The 23,607-nt window shown below is 41.2% G+C and overlaps 1 protein-coding gene across 1 annotated transcript in view; it reads left to right on the plus strand.

Moving 5' to 3' along the window:
- Positions 1 to 23,607, plus strand: part of pknox2 (pbx/knotted 1 homeobox 2) — a 93,035-nt gene that overhangs the window by 65,784 nt on the left and 3,644 nt on the right. Inside the window, exons 5-10 of the mRNA XM_084564086.1 lie at positions 9,890 to 10,061; positions 15,162 to 15,347; positions 15,566 to 15,701; positions 19,230 to 19,327; positions 22,839 to 22,958; positions 23,136 to 23,212. Of these exons, the coding sequence (XP_084420212.1) occupies positions 9,890 to 10,061; positions 15,162 to 15,347; positions 15,566 to 15,701; positions 19,230 to 19,327; positions 22,839 to 22,958; positions 23,136 to 23,212 (789 nt within the window). The remainder of the gene's footprint in view (positions 1 to 9,889; positions 10,062 to 15,161; positions 15,348 to 15,565; positions 15,702 to 19,229; positions 19,328 to 22,838; positions 22,959 to 23,135; positions 23,213 to 23,607) is intronic.

Raw genomic sequence — 23,607 nt, forward strand, 5'->3', positions numbered from 1 at the left:
GCCAGGTTTTAGCTCTTTGAAGTGCACTGCCATCCGAACGAACATCAAAAATCAACAGGCGCATTATTTCCCTCAAACTCACCAGCCATAAAGCGGATGCCACTAGGGCTGCCACGTCCCTCACCTTCATGTTTAAGTCATCAAATTCCCCACTGGCCTCTGATTCTCTGTTTTGGGCTTTTCGTTGGTGACCCAGCACGTTGCAGTGCTGGAGGGTGGGGGAACCATGCTGACTCCACTCACTGGCCGTCCTGTAAATCGCTCTTTTATGGCCCTTGTAATGATCCCCCAGCCGGCAATCTCCACTCCGTCGCACTGCAGATAGGACCTGCTCCTGGCTGTCGACGTGGGGGTGCTCAGGATGGTTGGAGGAGGTAGAGGGAGACTGGAAAACACACATCGCGTGACCATGCACTCACCCACACAAGCAGACACATTCGCGTTCATAAAAATGCATGCGTTTTCACACACCATCTACCCTAATCCCGACTTCCTGTGTAAAGGTCATAGAAAGCGCCAAAGGGTAGTGTTTTTACCTCACTCTGACTTGGTGAGGTCCTACTGTGCACAATGGTACGTCGTCAAGGGTAGACATTTCCTCATGTAAACCCTGATTGCCTTGATAGCTTTAACCTTTTACATCATTTATTCCAGATCTTGGTGTTGTCTGAAGAGTTACCAGTTGCCATAGATTACACAAGCTAATCCCAAAACATCTCCACAGAACACCTGCTGTTAAATATTCTCAGTTTTGCCTTTGAGACAGGAGACAACACCGTTAAGGATGTAGTTTTCTCAAACTTGTAGAATTTAATTTGCATGGTTAAAATGCAAAATGGTAGGTTCTTTTTAAATGGCTAACTATAACACTTTTGTTTTAATGGCTTCACATAACCTGTCCTTGAAACATCGGCCAGCAGGTTCATTAATAAGCAAAGAAAGGAAATGAATTGTGGCAGAAAGAAAGGAAATGAAATGCAAATGGATCCATATCAAGCTTTTGTAAAGCTGCCGTCCAGCTGTTCTCCAGCTGCAGTCCAGATACAATCCTCACCGTGTACATGAAGGAGTTATTTATGCGATTTCGCATTTTAGCTCAGCTATTTATGTTGTACAAAAACAGTTTAATGTTCTTTCTGAATGTGATTTGTAGTGAATGTCGCTAAATAAGAAATGTTACATTGTTACACTGGTTTAGAAACTAGAAGAAGAATCAGCAGCAGCAAGAAGACAAAAATTAAGAATTTGCATCAAGGGAGTGGTTTACTAAATCTCTTTTAGCAATACATTCAACAAACGTTTTAGAAACTCCATGCTAATACTCTGTCAGGCCTGATTTGGCTCTCGGACAGCCAGCAGAGATGTTGGAAAATGCTCCATGCGGACATGATTACGTCATGTAGTTTCTGCAGATCTGTCAGCTACATGCATTTCTCCTTTGTACCACATCCCAATGTGTCCTTCTTGATTCTGATCCGGTGATCTGTGGACACCGCTGCAGGAGACTTTTGCTTTGTGACATGGTGTTGAAAGTAGTCACCAGAGGATTGTGACCTGTGGCCAAAAAGGGATGCACATGGTTAGCACCAATACTTAGACAGGCTGGCATTCAAACTATGATGAATTTGTAGTAAGGGGCCCAAAGTGTGCCAAGAAAGCATTACCTATTCAACCACATCACCACAAGCTGCCGGGAGTGTTAACACAAAGGAGTCTGGGTCTATAGATTCATGCTGTTGACCGTTATTTGTGAGACTACCATCTCCAGCTTCTCCAGCTCAGAAAGTGAGACTTGTCAGGAGTGTAACCTGACGTGGTCCTCTGTTGTTGTAGCTCATTCACCGACAAGGTGTATCCATGTACAGTCTCATGTTCTTCACACCATCAGGAGTAAGCTTTCAGAGACACTCAAAGAAGTCCATCTCCAACCAAATATCATGCAACACCCAAAGTCAATGTGAACACATTTCACCCTGTATGAAATATTTTATGTAAACATTAAATCAAGCTCCCATACATTATTATACATAAACTAATCTATCCCCATCCTCTACCTTCAATTTGCCCGTATGCTCCAGAAAGTCTCAACAGCTCATGCATTTCATTTTTTACAGACACTGTCGGAAAGATGGAAATTCTTTATTGTTGACGTTGTAGTAGGGGGTGTTGGTGCCGGACTGCATTTTAACTTAAAAGTGATTTTAAAATTAGTTCCACTCCATTATGGCAGGGTTGTATTGCACAGATGTTCAATCTAATGCTAACCCTAACCCTAATAAAGTGCTTGGTGAGTGTGTATACCGTACTTATACATCCAGTAATTGAATGTGCAACAAAGTTTGATTATCCAACTGTGTGAGCCAAAAGTGTGATGAACAGTGTTTTTCTTGTCTTTGACATGTTAGACATTCAATTCTCATCTGGTTAACACCTTTAATTGATGAACTAGCCTTGTTTTATCCCTTGTTTTTATACTGTCGTTTTTTTCCTCCCTTTCTTTCACGTGTGCGCAGTTGTTACCAGCCAGCACAGGTGATGTTTTTACTGTGCTCTACCCACAATGCCCCTGGGTCCTCAGGTCCCGCAGTGCCACATCTCCTTGACAGCAGATGTCCGTGGATAGACGTGTTAGGTAGTTAGTGTATGTGCTTCTGTACCTGCGTGATGTCTGTAAAGCAAATCGTGTTGAATGGAGAAAAGTATAAATGTCTTGTCACTAGTGAACAGATATATTCCTTCTCTAGACAATGGAAAGAAAAATATAGACGGTTAAATGATCTCCTTCCGTTGGAAGAATGAGTCACTTTGTGCAATAAAAATAACACTGAATGTGAGAGTAAATAACTTGTTAAGACACCATCTGCAGTGCTGAGAGTTACCCTGTTTGCTCTCAGTCATAGACCCCCCTCCCGCATTCTTCTCCACCCCAACACAAGCAGATATTAAACAGACAAGGCAGAGGCTCTCCAGTCTGCACGTGACCCTCCTGTTTAGTATTCCTGCCACGCTGGCTGGGGGAGCGGCATTAAATTGGGATCAGGCAGATTAGAGTATAATATAGAGGACTATTAAAGGCTGCAAATGAGAGCCATGGGTTAGAGCCTGAGCAGGGGCCCAGTCTGCCTCCATGCCAGTGCACTCCACTGCAATATACACTCGTCACACACACACACACACACACACACACACAGTCACATAAGTGACACGGTATGAGGTAAAAAGTATGAGAAAAATATTACCTCCAGTCGATTATAGTCATTAAGCAAACAACTGTCAGTAAGTGTAAAAATCAAATAGACATTCAGAAAAAGAGACCATAACGGGGGATTTTATTCAGCATTAAACCTTTATTTTGCCGCTGCTGCAGAATTAATAGTTCCCATATTCAAACTTGGATCTAAACGTGTGAAAGTGGCATAAAGCTATGTAGACATTCCCAAACATAAAATTAAGTATTTAGTAAAAAGTTGCTTTTATGGCATACATATTATTATGGTATCATATATTTAATGTGAAATACAACATAAGAATTCATAAGAACCTGAAAAGAAAGGTAAAGAAAGAAAGAATGAAAACACTGTACCCTAGCTATTTTGGGCTAGTTTGTTGTATAATCTCAGCTAAAGCTAATTTAACCTTTTTGTTGTTTCCACTTTTATTGCTTTCTCAACAATATAGTTGAATCTTAAAACAATAATTAGGAGAAATAAAGGAATGCCACGTAAACTAGCACTGGTATGAGCTAACTAGCCTAGCTAACAGACTAACCATAGCTGCTATCTATGTAGACCCTGGTGGACTTCACGTTATTCCAGGTGGTTCAGGTCACATTAAATCCCACATTTAAAATGTATTTGATTGTAAGTGAACTAACTTAATTATCGAATTGTTCAAATGTAGAAAGAGGTGACAACAGGCACAAGAAAACATTTTATTTGAAGATACACGTGAGCTCTTAGTCACAACAACGTGGGAGGAAGTGAGGAAGTCGTGTAGACTCAAAACAATAGGATTATCCAGGGAAAATCACCATTTATATCACTATCATAATTGGGCGATAATAAAACATAAAAAAGTTAAATTAATTAATACTTAAACACTTTACTTAGATTTCTGTCTGTTTTTAAATGGTGCGCACCTCCTCACATCACAGACTTCAGGATCAACTGTCACCATGATTGTGTTTTCTTCAAAGAAAAATCTGTGCAATCAGTCAGTAATTTAAAAAATGCTACGGTCACATTCAAATTCCACACAAACAACTTGTAATGTGATCCAGAACCAGGTTAGGAAATGCTTGATATGCTCTATGCTATGATATGCTCTATATGCTGTACGATTATGATTAAAAATAAATAAATGAGACTAGTAAGCATTTTTTGGTTTACTGTATAGACAGTATCTACTTAACAAATCTTCTTGTACATCTGTCCAACTTCTTCTCAGATTTCATTGCATAGTAGTCCTGGCTTTCTTCCAAGTGGAAATGTCCAATAATCTGGCATGTACTACATACAGCAGAGCAGTATGGCCCATTGCCCAGCGTATCTGGGGGGATCTTATGTGAGTGACATTCCCTATAAAAAGGCAGATGGTAACAATGTAGGTGACACTCTAAAGCCTAGCACTGTCACTGGACCATATCCTATCCACTTAAAGATCTTTTTTTGATCTCCGCCTGAACCTTGTGCGTATGTTCAGCATGTCCTTTAGGGAATGTCATGGAGCTGCCACGCTATTAAAAGTACAGCGAGGGCAGGAGAAGTGCTTTGGAGTGGAGCTTATATTACTGTACGTCTTGAATTCTTCTGTCTATTGAGAGTCCATTACTGTGTCTCTTCCCCTGAAGGATTTTAAAATAGAATTAAATAGAGACGAGTGTGTCTATGTGAGAGCAGACGTGTACCTAAATAATAAGACTGAAGCCACATTCTGACAAGATTTATCTCTCCAGAATATTTCAGGGAATTTCTAGATTTCCTGCACTAGTCACTGGTCAGAGTTCATACTGCATGTCTTTTAGTTTCACCCTCTATCCGTAACCAAGGCTGTATTAACCACCAACATGTATTATTGGCCTCCTTATTATACAAGAAAAAATAAATCAATGGTTAATGGGCTGGAATGATTAGTGAAATAGTCAGTTAAATCAAAATAAATTGGCAGGAATTTTAATAAGATAATTGTAGATGAATTTGTAAAGCTAAAATGTCAAAAATTCCCAATTTTCTATCTGGATACACTTATAATTGGGCATTTTACTGTTTGTTTTATTTTATTTTTTACATTTGACAGTTGATTATTAAAGAAAAATATGATTTGACATATTGATAGGTGAAATATTTGTCAGTTCCAGTCGTGTGTGATGAAACAGTTCTACCTTAACCAAGGGTGTCTGTGTGTTAATGACTTTCAATGTAGTGAATAAATGAACTATTCAATGCGAGACAGCAAACAAAATCGAACATTTTGTTTCAAATTTTACAAAACCATGACTCCACCCAGTTCATTAGATGAGCTGCAGGTGATTGCGTATTTTACCAGTGTACTGTAAAACCAAATAGATTGATGTGCAATGACGTTTAACTGCTAATGCACAAAGAGCTGATCATTTAAAATATATTTCTAAACCCACGTTGATCAAAGTCACATGTTTTTTTCTGTAATCTACTGCAGAACCCACTCTTGTTATTAGCCAGAGGCTAAAATGCTGGATGTCCAGGATCACAACTTCTACCCCTGTGGTCTGAATTGAGTGGAGTCTACAGCTATGTTAGCAGCTCTGTGAGAATGTAACTAGGCATAGCGGCGCTTTGAGCAAAATGCTAACATCAGCCTGCCGGTGAACCCCAACTTGCATCCTGCTAGGCATACGGCTTGCTAAACTGTAAAAAGAAAGAAAGAGTGTGAAAACTTCAAGGAAGCAAACTTTGATTTGGGAGATTTAACTTAATTGTTAATGTTTGGACTTTGGATTTTCACGCGTTGAGTAACAATCTGTTATGTCATTATCTCAAAAGTTAATTTGTATTTCAATTGAATTTCAAGTTCAAGTAATTCAAATCTGTTCGTCGAAACGAGAATAATATTCCACAGTAGGATTGACTGAAGTGCAAATTTTCAACAACTTCACCACTATCGCTGAAATGAACTGATAGCAAACACGACCTTTTGAATTGAATAGCAGCAGATAACAGAAGTGGCTTCTTTTGCTTCCTATTTAAGGACTGGTCTGCCAGAATCAAAGTATTACAGAACAATCAGGCTACAGTCTGCCTCAGCGAATGACTGGTTTTGAAACATTAACATCCTTAAAACAGACTTGCAGTATCTTCATAGTTCACATTGATTTGATTCTGAAAAACAAAATATCATCTGACTCTGAGAGTTGTTTCTTAGTAACTGAATTTGATGAGTTAAATGAATTAATCCAGTTGGCATTATGAACTCATGATTATTTCATGATTAGTTATTTCCTGGATTCTCCAGTTGAGGGACACAAGTAAATGGCAAAGACTCATTCCATCCTGTTGGAACAAACTCAATTTGTAATTTGAATGACCTGAAGACCTAACAACTGGAAATAGTATTTTGTGTGTTTGTGTGCGTGTTAGTTTGTTCTTTATTTAGGTTTGTTCTAAATAATATGAACTGCAGGATTCACTTTATTAAACAATAACATGTAGCCATTTAAATTACTTGGTGAGTGGTAACTACAGCTTCCGCAAGAACACAGTTCTAATGGGAACCAAAGTGTAAACTTAAGACCAAAACAAGCTACAGAGCCTCACAACAAGAAGGTTCTGGATTTGAATCCATCAGGCCGACTGGGGTGTGGAGTTTGCATGTTCTCCCTGTGTGTGCGTGGGTTCTCTCCGGGTACTCTGGCTTCCTCCCAATCGTCCAAAGACATGCTCGTTAGGTTAATTGTAGCCCTGCGATAGACTGGTGACTTGTCCGGGGTGTACCCCGCTTCTCGTCCAGTGACAGCTGGGATAGGCTCCAGCCCCCCTGCAACCCTCCAGAGGACAAGCAGTTACAGAAGATGAATGAATGAATGAAAATCTACAGAGGCAACTAAGACGGAATGAGACAGCTAGATGTCTGAATTTCCTCTAAATTCCCTGAACCACTTGAGATCTTTGATCATCAGACCTGACTGACAGGGTCCATCTCAGAGTTGTTGAGAATAGTGTTGGGATCTGTGAATATTTCCTGACATGTTTGTTGGTCGGTCCCCCTTTCCAACTCTTTTTAATTACAACAAGAAGATTTTGTCTTTTTTTGATTTTTCCTTAATAGGATTCTTGGATGTAGACCCGGATCTTGAATCTTTCGGGGTGCCCAGACTTGCCCCCACCTCTTTACCAAGGCTCCTGGTTCCCACTGATTACTTTAATGGAGTGGCTGCTGAGGGGGACTCCGGCACTGTTTGTGCTGACTTGACCAGCAGGTTCATTTCCAGCATAAAGATGATAATAAACTCAGTGATTATCCCCACTTTCAGGGTGGAGAGCTTCAAACTGAACTGTAATAGCCCAAGATTAAGTCTTTCACATTCTGGTGTGGCAGTGGTCTCTCCAGTGCAGCAACAACCAGATTGTGGGGTATAGATCAGTAGGCATTGTTAACGTAGCCACAGTACAGCCAATTCTCCTCCACTCTCTCATACCACTTGCCAAAACATTATTTTGACAGAAATATGTGTAAGAGCTGTCCCAATTGTTTAAGCTCTCACGATTGACTTGTTATCCCACTCGGCATGATTATCAAATCATAATCATGTGTCAGCTTTTTCCATGAATTGTGTATACCCAGTGAGGTTAAATGTCTGAGACGGCCGGTGAGGTCAGCCCTGTTTTGCATTCTTTTTCAAATTTAATATATGTTTAATTGCAAATGATATGATCAGCCTACCAATTTGAGCGAGGATTTGAATCACTGGAAGATATGCATGAATTTCAGGATCACTGACAGCTGCACTCAAGCTGATGAACCAGAGGGTTAGCGGCCCGAACACTGGTACTGTACAAGGACCACATGCCAAAGTGTCCTTGAGCAAGACACTGACCCATGAGTGCCTCCTAGTGAATGTAAAGAGCTTTGCGTACCATAAAAGAGCACTTGGTACACTAATCAGGCAGAACATTATGACCACTGACAGTAGACGTAAATAACATTGACCATCTTGTGACAATACATTGTTCTGCTGGAAAAATTTTGGACCTGGCATTCATGTGGATGTTACTCAGACATGTACCACAAACCTCGACCAGACCTGGGACCCCTGCCCCATAGCAATGACACTCCTTTGGAGGCACAAGGTAGACTGACGCAATATTAGGACGGTGGTCGTAATGTTAATACAAGACCATTTAGAGCTCCTGGAATGCCTCATGTTGTCACTCGTCATCATTTCTCCATTCATGTTCAGTAGTGTTGAGTTCAGTATGACTGTGGAGGACAGTAAGCACCATGGCAGCCAGCACTCATTGGTCTTCTTTGGTGTTGGGGTATTTCAGTGCTTTGAGGTGTGTTTGGGTTAATTTTTTATTGCTATGCAAACAAAATACAAGCCAGAGGGGATGGCATGTCTCAAGAACAGCGATGCTACTTCTCCTTGGTCAGCACAGCGTCAATCCAGTAAAGGTATCCAACTCCAGCGTTGCTAAACAACTCCTGATGCAAATGTTGCCTACACCATTTTTTATGGTTGGTTTGATTCACTTTGATATCAGTCTTCCTTTTGTCATCTCATAATAAAAACACTATTGCCGCAAATCTCTAACTGGGATTGATCAGTAAACATGACTATTTTCCATTATCCTCTTTAAAATGCTGGAATGCATTAGCCTTACCCGAGGATCTGACAGCGTCTAATACCATATATCTAATACTAGTAAGCCTTCTTTTGACTTACTTCTGCCATTTGGAGCTTTGACTTTTTTATTTGGTAAATTCTGTTTCTGTGATTTTATTCAGATTATTTTGTTAAATCTGTTTTTCAGTAAAGCTAGTACATATTGATCTTCTTATGGTGCAGTCAGTTTTGGTATGCCTGATCATGCTTTGGATACTAATCCAGTTTCCTTAGAGTGCACTGCACGATGCAATGTCCCCTTCAAAACCTTCAGTGTAGCCACAATTTGATGCGGAGAATGTCCCTCTTTGTCCATAACGATTTTACTCAACTCTGAAGCAGTCTGCTGCTGGAAACTTGTGGCACAGTCATTATTATAACAAGTGAACAATGGTTGCAGCTTAATGTATTTGAACATACCTTTGATGAGTCAATACATTTCAACCGAGTGTCATATGAATGCTGCCGTTAGCCTGAAACGTTGTTTGTTTCAGGCCAGTGAGAGGTTTTGGCTCTAATTCAATGTACAGACACCTTTTTCAACCTAATTTCTATTCATTACACTTTACCTTTTTAAGATAAATAATTCATACTTCGTGCCTTGTCCTCAGTGAATTTGTGCCCAATGTGAACATGAAAAGCACTCAGCTGATACTGTAACGTGATGAATATGGTAAAATGTGTAATTTATTCGTAGGCTTTACCTAACGTAATGGTGGAAATAGAAGGATGTGGAATACCTTCCAAATCTTTTATACTGCTTTCAAAGAAAAGTCCACTTTCAAACAGTTATCGTATTGCAGTTTTTTTCCACAGCAGTTCGACATACAACATTATTTTTAGTCAGTGGACTAGGCTAAATAACAGAAACACTTTAGTGTAGAATTCAGTCCATTTTAAGACCACTGTGAACTACATCTTTCAGGGCTCTTTTGGATTTATGTAAAACTGACTACTAATACAGAACTGAAGATACAATATTGAAGAATATATGAACTGACGGTCGCTTTACTTGTTCCCTCTTCTCAGACATCCATTGTTCCCCCTGTTGGCGTTGTTGTTTGAGAAATGTGAGCAGGCCACGCAGGGATCTGAATGCATCACGTCGGCAAGCTTTGACGTGGACATTGAAAACTTTGTGCACCAGCAGGAGCGAGAACACAAGCCCTTCTTCAGCGAAGATCCAGAGCTGGACAACTTGGTAAGAACACAACTGTTGGAAATACTATACATACTATACTATACATCACAACTGTTTTGGAGGGAGTCCTACACAATATTAGGGAGGTGTCCAAACTGCTTTCCCGCTGGACCTAGTTCCATTGTGGAACGCCATCTTTGGAACCAGCCTGCGTTTTCACCTGTTTGTAAAAGGACAATTGCAGCACCATTACATACTGTATGTTTTAGACTGCACATGTGTGTAGAGATTCTCTGTTACCCAGGTTATGTTATAGCTAAAACAAAGCTTGCTGGATTTGGAGTTTTCTTGAAGACGTTTTTACCAGTGGCTAAGTAGTTCTCAGTGGCTTCTTGAGTTAGAGTGAACGTGGGTCAAGGAAAACCAAGCAAAATGGCGGATTGTTTCATATACCTGCAGCTTTTAGCACCTAATTGGACATATTTGCTATTCTCATTTACTTCTGGAGCTACATGAGCTACGTGTGCATATTGGGCAGAGCAATATGAGTGAGTGAAAGACAGTATTCCCACGGACGACCATGCCATGACTCATGCTAAAGCTCCTGCTGTTTTGTGGATCCCAGCATGAACGCGATGTACAAGATGTGCAATGGTTCGAATCCGTGGCAGGTTTGCAAACCGAAACGAAACCCATTCTGCACAGGTTCTGCAAGGCTCGGAAGAGAAAAAAACTGAAGCCCCAGAAGTGTCTGTTTGCGTTGAATCCCGTCATTACTGCTACTAATCAAGCCTTCCTTTTTCATGTAATCTTACTCATCCTCCCCCTGCCCTTCTCTTTGCACAACAGCTACCAGTAATTACAAATTAAGAGAATGAAAATGCTGATCATGTTCACCGACAAAAGAGGGGGAGGAGTTGGAGCCAGACAGAGACAAAGAAAGAGACGAGAAATAAGAAAAAAACATGTGCACCCTTGTCATTACAGTACTTGGGATGGCAGACTGACAAGTGCTGAACAGTCAATTAACCCTGCATCTGTGTGTTTTATGAGGCACTGGGTGCAGGCGTCCCTCCCAGAGGCCACTAACTCTTCCAGAGGGCAGTAACGTTACACTGAGCCCGACTGGCAGCGATGGCGCAAGAGTTACTGGTCCCTTGATTAAGCGGCGCAGTTTAATTAGCTGATTTATCTCCTCCTTGGCAAAGCACTTTTCTGACCACTCTGTCGACCTTGAGCAGCGACTTTGAGGGAGTGTGCTGAAGTGTACGGCACAGTGTGGAGACGAGCCAGGCTGTTGAGGATCAGTAAGCTGCCAAATAAAGACAATGCAGAATTGCATGCATATTCTACATACGGTGACTGATTACTGATAATAGGAACCCATCATTCATCACAGTTTTTATAGACTTCAACCATGTCACACTTTCAAGCAGCATTAAGAATAGCACACTTACTTGTCTGTCTGTATTTATCAGTAGCCGTCAAGAAAAATAATATGTTTCCCGGCAATACAACTCAACACAAAACTGGGATTATTGTGACTATTGTGCATAGAAATAAATGTTATAGGCAGTTTAGGCTTCTATGACAATTTGATGTCGTAGCTATGGCGACAGCGCAGAGCATACACAGATCCTAACGCCATAGCTGATGTCCACCTCCCCAGAAATGTAACTGCCAAGCACTGTGTCGACACAGACTGCAAGAGCTGTGATTGGTCCTCTTGGTAGTAGCGTGCTTCTCCATCTCCGCAATTTTCAAATTGATTGTTTTGGATCAATACAGATGGAACACATCGAAGAAGGGTTAACTGAGGAGGTTCAGAGATACAAACATTTGTATGAGTCGTCTTCAGCTGAAATTTCTGCGAAATAATGGCGAAAGTTTCCATTGCCATTGTTGACAGTGAAGCAGGAAGTAGAAAGTGAACCAGGAAGTAGAAACAAAAGTTAACCTGTCTGGCAAAAAAGACTAGTGTTTGGGTGGCATATTTACAGAGCGAGCCAGACTGGCGAGCGCACAAGCATAAATGACTCGCACCAGCGTAGGCTACGTGCGTAGGCTACGTGCGTAGGTTACGGCGTCTAGGTCCCGCAATACTTTAAATGAGCCTTTACTTCCAACCCTTTGTCAAAGCCAATGCTATTTAAGCTAATCAACACCAGGTGAATTCCTCAGTGGTGTCCAGTACACCTGGTGAATCCCATGAAAATTCAAAACTGGCACACTGGTAGCAATGCGATTTGTCAACTAGCAGTGACTGAATGATCAATGAAAGCATCTGAAACAGTCGAGACTTGCTGCTAGCTTGGCGTTACCCAAGCATTTCCAGCAAGGAAACACCGTCCACAACTGTTTCCTACCACAAATTCACCATGCTTATAACAAGCTTGGAGCACTGAGTAAACCCAGATGAAGCGGTGACAGCAGTTTCTTTCTTTCCAGCAGAGAGTGGTTAAAGCAAGTACAGCTAGCCCTGTCCATATAAGCAATATTTTTTTATCTTCTACTTGTTTCACTTGGAGACATTTGGAGTGTGAAGAGGGTTACCCACACAGCCAGACCCTGAAATGGACACTAGCCACCAACTACAGTTTGCTTTACACACTCACTTGCCAGTTCATTAGGTACACTAGTGAAAACGAAGGTATTATAACATAACAGTCCTGCGCTAAACCTTAGCTTCAGGAAGGTTATGGTATTCAGCATTTGTTCAAAATAACTGAGAGAGCTGTTGATTGGTGGCTGTGGTTTGTCGTACTTTTTGTAGTTTGTAGTGCACTGCACATGTTCCTATTGTTTTGTAGCAGTAGGCTAGGCTAAATGACAGAAACATTTTAAAGTTTAATCCAGTTTAACAGCACCACAAACAACATCCTTCAAAATGATCATCCAGTTGAATTACCACATGTCTGACTCAGTCATCAGTGATCGTGCTAAGATTTAGCGCAGGACTGTTGTAAGGATCAATTCATTTTCACTTGTGTACCAAATGAACTCACAAGTGAGTGTAGGGAATGGGCTCTACAAATGTAACCTAGCCTCATTTATGTGGCGTGGGTGTGACGGCTTATGGGGCATCATTCTTGAGCACCTGCTCTCAGACACTCCTTAAGAAACTTAAGACTTCCTTCAGTGGAGACTTTGCAACAACTATTTGCTCATAAGGATCAGTATTTTAGGAAAGATAGTGAAACGGAAAACTCAGTCACCGACAAAACAGATTCTATTCTATTCATAGGGCAGATGTTATGAGCAGAGGAGTGAAGAGCAAAACTATAAAAGTCTTGTCTGTAATGTCTTTGCCCACAGGAGGAGAGAAGATATCCTCTTTGATGTACAATTTAATTTGAGTGAATTTTTTTTGGTGAAGCCAGTAAAAACAAAACCTGAAAAACCATAACCCAGACATTTTCATGCACCCTTATTATCATGTATTTTGTTTGAACGCTGTCGCCCACAAAGCCAGCACCTACAGACATTCAGTGAAGTTCCGGCAATTAATATCCGAGGCTTGATCTGTTGGTTTCTAGCTTTGTGAGAGGAGAGGATGAAAGGATTACGGTCCCCTGTATACTTGCAATCTATATGCACCACTGGAACATTAAAATTGAATGTCACTCCGCGCTCATCAATAAAAGAAATTGCTGCATGTCACTTCCTCTCGCCACATCTCTCTCTCTTCAGAAACACCATGTCTTAGTTGTTCTGCATTCAGTGTCTGCTTTTATTTCACTAAATGTGGCATACATACACTCTGCTATAAGTACATTTAGAACAAATGTTTGGGTCCCTGTGCTAAGGATGTTTAATGGGTTTCCTGCGCTGAATTAAAAGCGTCATGTAATGAAAGTTAATGCATTCATTCATTCCATAGGAATGTATAGTACTAAATGTTTACAATGTTTCGTCTTTAAATAAAGTGTATTAAGGATATGTTTTCATGGTGTTGAGGAGTTTAATTCATTTAACGGCACGGTCTTGTCTTTTTCAATTTACGCCATTTATCACGGTTCTTTGAAGTGGAAAAAGGCTTATTAGAGCTTTGTAAAAATCAGTTCCAAACAACTGCAGCAAAAAGTAATCAAAGGACCATGCTGACATTCCCAGTGTTCAAGACTCTCTTGAGTCTCACAAAAAAACACAATCAAACAACAACGACAACAACAAAAAAAAGCGCCCTGCTTTATGGTAGTTACATAACAGATCATTGGAGTACTGCCATGGATGAACCAGTTTTCACTTTACTGGTAAATGTCTTAAACTTGATCTGATTTTACTTGATCTGAATAATGATTATGTAGTAATATATACATTATTTGGAATGTTGGTCAGACATTCATAAAACCCACCAGGTGAATCCTGAATTCAGTGACAATTAGCAAATGTTGCTTCATGCTTCAACACTAAATGTAGGTGGTCAGCGTCTGCTACTAGATATCTTAATAAGCCTGTCATATTGAGACTGTAGATGGCATGTGGCTCAAATTAGCGCTTTAGTACAGCCTCACCAGGGGTCGCGTTAACCGAATATTTTCCTTCATTGACCGTTTTTTTAAAACTGTGACTGAAATATCTGAAGGTCATCTGTCATTTTGAGAGATTGCAATTCACACCCCTGACCACTTGGTGGCGAGTGACGTTATTCGTGTCTCTAATCGCAGTTTGTATTCCAAACATCGCGGAACTTTTGTCAGTGCACGATTACCGTACCGTCTAAGAGCTGTTAGCATTAGCAGTCCCGGTCCGAGTACGGACAAGACGGTGTGTCGGCAGCCCAAACTGTTTTTTTTTTCCAAAAGTCAATACTGTTCTGAAAAAGTACTTAAAGTTAATGAATATTTAATGAAAATTAAATGATATTGAATATGTAATTATTATATTTAAAATGAAAATAGATTATGACGGGATTTTTATGACCGTGTCAGTCAAAATGACAGAGAACGAAAAAGTAGTGCAACCTCTGAGCGTTGACTGTTTTTTGTTTCCTTGTCAAACTCGTTGAAATAGTACATAGAGGTAAATGAAAGGTGTCTCTCACCATCTATTGCTGTTTATTTCTGCTAATTGGTAAAATAATTGCATTTTAATCAAACAGATTCTGTTTTTTGGCATCTAAATGTGATCTGTTTCATGATTTTCCTCTGCTTGTCGTAGATGGTGAAGGCCATTCAGGTATTGCGGATCCACCTACTGGAGTTAGAGAAGGTCAATGAGCTCTGTAAGGATTTCTGCAACCGTTACATCACTTGCCTCAAGACCAAGATGCACAGCGACAACCTCCTCCGTAACGACCTCGGAGGACCCTATTCTCCGTCGCACACCAGTCTCAGCATGCAGCAGGTCAGTCGCGGACACACTGTGGATCTTACCATTCAAATATATCCCTCTATGAGTTGCACTTCCCAAAAAGCACCTTGTCATAATCACCAGGTAGATTTTTCTGTCAAGGTTTTTTTTTTTTTTTTATTCATTTATTTATTTATTTATTTTCTGTCACACAGACAGTAGTGCTCCATCCTCACGGTTGCTCACCAGTGTCTCCCTCTGTGATCCCCCAGGAACTAATTCAGACCTCCTCTCCATCCATGACCTCTGTCTCCAGCTCTGTTAACCCGTCAGGGATCGTGGTGCCCGCCGGGGGTCTGCAACAGGGCAACGTCGCGATGACAACCATCAACTCTCAAGTGGTGTCAGGTAAGCATGTGACTGCACACATGGATATTAAAACAAACAAACAAAACTTGGTGGCGAGTAGGGTTGCAAAGGGGTGGAAAATTTCCGGTAAATTTCCGGTAAATTTCCAGAAACTTTCCATGGGAAGTTAAACTGGGGAATTTTGGAAATATTCCAAATTAGAAACTTTCCATGGGAATTATTGGAATTATTGGGAATTTATGGGAATTTATGGGAATTAACTGGAAATTGGGGGTAATTTAAACAAACTGTATCATATCCAAACATAAATGTAAATATTTTTTGTCATAAGCAGACATCCATGCAAAATAATACAAAAACATGACATTTCAACAGCCGAGATTTCAACAATCTCTTCTCCAGAGAGAATGCCCCTGTCATATATAACAACCATTGGCTGTGCTGCCCATACTCTTAATCTTTCATTTAGCACCTAACTTACCAGATAGTTAGCTACTGTATTAATACATTTTTATTTAATATTTGCAAGTTAAACATTAATAACGTTATAGATCAAATATATTTACCCCATGATATTATCAAAACTTACTTGACTTTATATAGTCCGCGGGCTCAAATGTGTGGCTTCAATAGTCTTGTGCTTTGAGCTCAAAAGTGTGGCCTCCAGGCTTCATGAAATCACCTGTGCATGTGATGGAGGAATGCACAGTGCATGTAGGGGGCGTGGCCTCAATAGCCCTGCAGTAAGCAGTGTGCTGTGTGCATGTGATTGAGGAGTGTACTTGCATTAAATCTGGTTGTTTTAGCCAAGACTATGCTACAATATATTCCCCCCAACTATATTTAAGTTCCCTGTTAAGGGCCAACCTTCAATTTTGTAAATTTGTTATTTATTCCTGTTTATTCCCATATATTCCCGTTAATTCCAGTTAATTCCCATATATTCCCGTTAATTCCCATGGAAAGTTTCCAACTTTGAAAATTCCCGGAATTTTGCAACCCTAGTGGCGAGTGACCTCATTAATTGTCTCTTGTCTCTAATCGCAGTTTGCGTTCCAAACATTGCGGAACTTTTGCCAGTGCACAATTTCCTGGTACACCTATTACACTTTTACACACGTCAGAGCTCAGCTAACCATAGACATACCATAGACATATATACAATATGTATGTACCGTATTTTCCGCACTATAAGGCGCACTCAAAAGCCTTTAATTTTCTCAAAAAACGACAGTGCGCCTTATAATCCGGAGCGCCTTATATATGGATTCATTCTGGTTGTGCTTACTGACCTCGAAGCGATTTTGTGTCGTACACGGCGCTCACGGCACTCAAAGCCGCACCGCTTGCAGCATTACGGCTACCGTAGTCAGGAGAGCCGAAGTCCCGCCCCTCGACTTCCGGGTCATGGGAACTATCTTTCGAAAAAATATGAACGGCAGTCTATGGAGAGATCATAATTATTTTTTGGTCCCGTTTGAATTGTGGCATGAATTTCACATATGATGTGTGTGAATTTAAAAGATAATTTTTCACGTCAAGAGATAAATGATTTGACGTAAATAAGCTGAACAACATTAGGTTTTGTATGAGATCGCTTAGTGAACTACATCTCTCGTCTTGAACAATGTACGTAACTAGAGAACTATGGCTGTGTCGAGAGCTGTAGTTACACGAAGGGAATTTTGGTCGGTTCTGTACACGCCAGCATGCGGGTAAGCGGTAAGCGACTTGACTTGTAGTTCGTTTAATTACGTATTTTCCATAGCGTTTCTCTTAATGCGCCTTATAGTCCGGTGCGCCTTATATATGAAAAAAGATCGAAAATAGACCATTCACTGACAGAGCGCCTTATAATCCAGTGCGCCCTATAGTGCGGAAAATACGGTATATGTCTATGCGGCTAACGGCTACTAAAATTGAAGAATTGGATGAAAGCACGTTGCTAGGACTGATGAAAGCCTTATAAAAGCGGAGTTTTGTGCAAATTGCGCAAAAATAAAAAAGTTTGCATACCACCGAAGCACTCTAAACCTACGGTGCCATCTAAGAGCTGTTAGCACTAGCAATCCTGGTCCGAGTACGGACAAGACGTGTCGGCAGCTCAAACTGTTTTTTTTCTTTTTTGTTACCATTTAATCAATACTGTTCAGAAAAAGTACTTAAAGTTAATGAAAATTTAATGAAAATTAAATACTAGTGAATATGTCATTATTATCATTTTAAAAAACTAAAGTGACGGGTAAAAATAGATTATGACAGGATTTTCATAACCCTGTCAGTCAAAATGACAGACAAGGAAAAAGTCTAGCGCAACCTCTGACTAATATGTAGTGAAAGTCAAGTTAACTATCTTAAGTGAAGTTGAAGTATTTCCACACACTTGATGATCCGCTGTTAGTTTGCTGCAATGACCCACTGGGGTTCTCACCTGTCTTCTTGGAGGGGTGTTATTGTCACGTGATCGGCGACTAGTCGACTTCACGCTTAAAGCGTCATGGCACAGCAGTACAGTCGACTAGTCCCTATATCCCAAACTGATCAAGTATCTGTGGGATGATCCACAGAGGCCCCTCCCCTCAACCCATAGGACCCAAAGGACCCCACTAACAACATTCTGTTGCCAGACACCACAGGACACCCTCAGAAGGACCATGTCCATTCTCTGATGAGTCACAACTGTTTTGGAAGCACAAGGGAGCCCCAGACAATATTAGGAAGGTGGTCATAATGTTATGCCTGATCGTTGTATATTAGTTATCCATCTATTTTTCTCACCATCTTTCATCTTCCTCCTGTCCGGTCATGACATAATTTATCATTCTTCTATCATTCAAGGAGAAATGACACTTTACTTTTTCATTTTATATTCATTTTAGCCTCAATATTTATGTATTTATGTATTTATTTATTTGTTTTTCTTGTGTTTTTACTGCCATACACAAGTTAAAGTTTCGACACACAAAATAGTGCTGTATATGTGCATACGAATACACAAAGCATGTTATACTGAAAAATAATCTGTTTTTTAATTTGAGCCGTCATTCTGCACAGGCATGCACACGAATTCTGAATCTAAACCAAACATTTAAATACTACTATCCAGTATACACATGTTATCCAGTGCGCATCTTTAGTTTTTTTGTCCATATGCTCCACAGAGCCGTGATAAGTATCCTTCACAGAGTGCCTGGTTCTTATAATGTCAAGCCTGTATAGTGAAATGTTAATCCTGCCCTCTGGAAATCCCTTTTAACCTAAAATAAATCAATGTCTCTGCCTTTGATCACGACACATTGAAGAGCTCAAACGGACTGTGATAAGAGTGTCTTGATCAAGGCTAATTAAGCCAGGAGCAAAAACACACTCCTCCTCCTCCTCCTTATTTTTTTCTGGGTTAAAGGACGTTAACGCACCTTGGATTTAATCATTTAGTCTCTTGTTTGCCGTGTATTTGATTGCGAGGCTGACAAGAAGTAGTTAATAAGGCTCTGGTGGTAGTGCAGGATGTGGCTGCTGTAGCTGCTGAAGCCACTTGATACTCATGGCGGCAAATTATCCCCTCAGGTGGGACCCTGTACCAGCCGGTTGCCATGGTGACGTCGCAAGGGCAAGTGTTAACGCAGGCACTGCCGCCGGGAACCATCCAGATCCAGAACTCGCAGGTAAAGCCGTCCGAAGTGTGATGCTTTGGCCGACATTTTCGCTCCCTCCCCGTGCCCTCACCACCCACTGTCTCAATTTGTTATTATTAAAAAGGCCTCATTACATCTCACAGAACCCCCCCGGGTGTCTTTTCATTGTCTCTGTCTGAACACAGCCCCCTGCTGCCAAACAAAATGGAAATTGTTTATTCCCCTGATGTTTAGGGAGCTTTCATGATCCTGTCAGGTTCGACTGCAGATGAGAGTCATGAGAAGACTTACTTCATTTATAGAAAGACCGTTTTGACAGAAAACCAAACTAAAAATTGCTGCGGAAGATTCTTACTAACATTTATTTTTATATCGTTTTATTGTTCGATTACCTTTCGGCAAACTCGTATGGAGCGGCACAGCCCGAGATGTGAAAAGAAAGCGCGGAATTATTGGACAGGAAATATTAGGACCCCAAATATTTTTATCTCCTTCCATTAACGGCTTTAGAACAGTCAAACTCACATGAATGCCTCTGATTGGATTTTTATGATACAAGGACACATTTGGTTTTAATATTTCCCTTTTTTTTTTTCTGGTTAAAAATTTCCAGCCTCGAAAAGCTCCTCCGGTTGTCTTCCAATCTTTTCAGCGCCTACTTCGCCTTTGAGTGCTCGGCTGTTGTAAATATGAATGAGTATTATACTGATCCCAGTGATTAATTAAACATTTGACTGAAAGCCTCGGCATTCAAAAGAGACTGACACGGGCACGGTCGAGTGAAAAACACAACAGCAACGAGCTTCGGTGGTTTTTATAGAGTATTGATTCGCACAATAATAACGGCGTGATGTCCGGCATCGTCTGGGATATTAAAGCTGAATGTAGCTGTCAAGCTGAGTAAAGCTAGTCAGGCTAAATATGCCGTGTTAGCTTAGCTGCATGATCGAATGCTAGAAGCAGTGCAATCGAAAGCTAGTTCTTGATGTTTGCGTGTCTCTGCAACCGTGTTTACTAGAAATAACACTTGTGTTATAGCTACAGCAGATTTTCCAGTTGCGTTTCGGTGGCCAAAGTAGACACTGGCTGGATGATGTCCACGAATGTGCATTAGAGTCGGCAGGAGGTGGTTGGGGTGGATGGTGGGCCAGCATGTTTATCAAACACACTTAAGCTAAGTGTTTGCTGTATTAGCAAACCAGTTGTAAACCTTTCTTTTTCTAGGAGACTTTGCTATAGGACATTCCGTTCTTGTAAATATAAGACAACAAAAAGCTGTTTTATGATAGGTTTATCAAGGAGGGAGATGACTGTTGGCATCTAGAAATAACACTTGTATTATAGCTACAGCAGATTTTCCAGTTGCGTTGTGGTGACCTCCCTTTTGCTATGCACAGACCCCCCTGTGTTGAGATCCATCAGGAGTCCTTGTTAGGTCTGCACGCAGGATGCAGGATCTCCTCAGTAATAATAATAATAATATTTTGTTCTGTTCGACAGAGACTCAGGCAGTGAGAGCTGCATAATCGGTACTGTCTCATTAGAAGACAGTCACAATGGGCCGAGACACTAACAAACTGAACGCAGACAAACTATACTGTGTGGAAGTTGGCCGGAAACAAGAGCACATGAATGTTTCAGCACAACATGTGTCTGTTATTGACAGAAACACAGTAACATGAATACAGTTAGTGGTTAAGCTTGTTTTTGAACCACTGAGATGCAGTCAAAAGGGCTGCACTTAGAATTTGAGAGATTGAATTACAGTAATTAAATAAAAAATTTTGCACACAGTCTACAATGATTCTCTTTTTCGGAAAATAACAGAAAAATGTGTCCAGCCTTGACAGGCTCGACACTTTCCTTAGATGTAACTAAAACACTGGGCCTGTGACGGCGCTTTCCGTGCAGCGGTGCTGGCTTTAAGAGCAGCCCTGTGTCAGGCAGGTAATTCCGTGCTTGACAGTCAAAGGAGGCCTTGGTGAGCAGCGGCGACCCAGCCGTGGCAGAGTGCTACACGTGCGCTGGGAATTGAACACATCCCCGTCCCTACTTTGCCGACAAGCCCCGAGTAATCACACTCTGGAGCTCGGTGCCGCCAATTAATTCAACCTCGCTTTCCCCCGGAACACATACACTCCTAGGGCTGAAGGGGGGGATAAGAGAAGGGTTCCACGTGACGCCCAGCTGCAACTGCAATAAGTCCTGTTTTTTTTTTTCGTGGGAGTATGTGGGGGATCTGATGTGAATGTGTATTTATGGGCATTGTGTTGGGGGGTCTTGCATGTGTATGAGTGCATATATGTTTGTCTATCTTTGGAGAGTCCTTTCATTGTGTTTTCCTTGCAAAACCTTTTGCAAAACCCACTGAGATATTTTGGGTTTTACGAGACTTAAAATAATGACAATGATACGTTTAAAATATGTTTCTTGTGTTATATAGTTATAATACATATTATTTATTTATATATTCATATATATGCAGGCAGTAAAAGACAATGGGTAGTATATGGACATATAATCTACATCAGAGTGCGCATTAAATAAAAGCACATACTGTACACAAGTGCACACACACAGATGCACAATTCTTGTCATGTGGGAGGACATTGCCAACCCACACCTTAACCTGGACCTGAACCAGAACCTACAATGAAACCCAATCCCTTACACCTAAATGCTAATGGTTTACATTTGTCCCCAGACATGTGGTGCATCCCCACTGTGACTGTGTGAATATGTTTTAGTACACACACACAAGAAAACATCCTTTTAACCAGCATTCAGCCTGTCTTGTTCGGGGTTGCCTATGTTTTGACCTATCTTTTATACAAGGACAGGTAAAAAAGTTACTTATTGTACGGAGATCTGGAGGAATCCATAATGTGACATCAGTTCCATCAGTATCATATATATATACCATGTCGATAATGCTGCCCGCATCCTCACGAGGATATCAGTCTAGAGTCAGCTAGGCTCAGCCAGGCCAAACACATGGACGCACACTCAGACACACACACACACATATGTACACTGCAGGCTGTCAAAGACTGTCATCACTCTGAGAGCATCTTGTCCTTCAGCACTCCACACAATAACATCTGAATAATGATTTCTCGCCGAACAGAAAGACAGGCTTGGGTCAAAACAAGTGAGAATCCGAGCCAAACACATTTCGTATCAGCCTCCTCACTAATTCAGCGGCAAACTGTGAAATTCAAACTTCTGACCGAGAGCCTCGCCTGACACTCGGCTCTTTAACCCCCCCCCCCATGGAAGCACTGAGCAGACAACAGACTAGTCAAGGCTGCTGCTTTTTTTTATAAATATATTTTAAGTGTTATTACTCAAATTCAGTTACCATGGTGACACTTGAGAAGGTGTTTCTGCCCTTGCCACAGAAAAAAAAAAAAAAAAGATAGGTAATTGGTAGTCTCCCTTTGTTTCCGTGGCAACAATAACTAAGCCCTACCACCCGCTCCTTTTTTTTTTTTTCCTTTTCTTCATTTCGTTTCTTCTCTTCCTGGGTTTCGCTGTAAAGGTAAATGTGGACCTGTCGTCCTTGTTGGACAGCGAAGACAAGAAGTCCAAGAATAAGAGGGGGGTCCTGCCCAAGCACGCCACCAACATCATGCGCTCCTGGCTCTTCCAGCATCTCATGGTGAGGCAGAGAACGCTGTTTAGACTGCGGCTTGAGTGTTTGTGCGTGATTCTGAAATGGTTACTGTTGTCAAAGAGAGGAGGTTTGGAGGGTTAGCTGTAAGGTTTTGATGTCGCAAATGCCAGATACGACAGAAAACTGCTTAAAAACTCAGGCGGCGGCTCTTTTCTCTTTCAGCATCCATATCCGACAGAAGACGAGAAGAGGCAGATTGCAGCACAAACGAATCTCACCCTTTTGCAAGTAAACAACTGGTAAGAAGCCGTTTCCTGTTACTGTAGTGGAAACATGAGAGGAGGTTTAGCTTTAATTGAACTTAAATAGCTCGGAGCTCCTCGGTACATTCCTGACACTGTGGCGCCATCTCCTGGTCATGTAGATCAAGTGCACCGGGCAGGAAATTGTGTCTTCCCTCGTCTTCCCTTCCCTGGCCTAAAACATTATGAGCACCTTGCCTGATGTGCTGTCAAGACTCCTCTGACCTGCAAAGGCACGGATGCCACCAGACCTCTGAAGATGCCAAGATGTTTGGGGCAGATCATTTAAGTTCTGCTGCCCAACAGCACTTCCTACCAAGTCATAACAAGTTGGCTCTCATCAAAGTGGCTGACTTCTTTACAGTTCTCCCACCTCCTACATGCCGACTACC

This window comes from Chelon labrosus, assembly GCF_963514085.1.
Source record: "Chelon labrosus genome assembly, chromosome: 17".
In the NCBI taxonomy this organism is placed as follows: domain Eukaryota; kingdom Metazoa; phylum Chordata; class Actinopteri; order Mugiliformes; family Mugilidae; genus Chelon; species Chelon labrosus.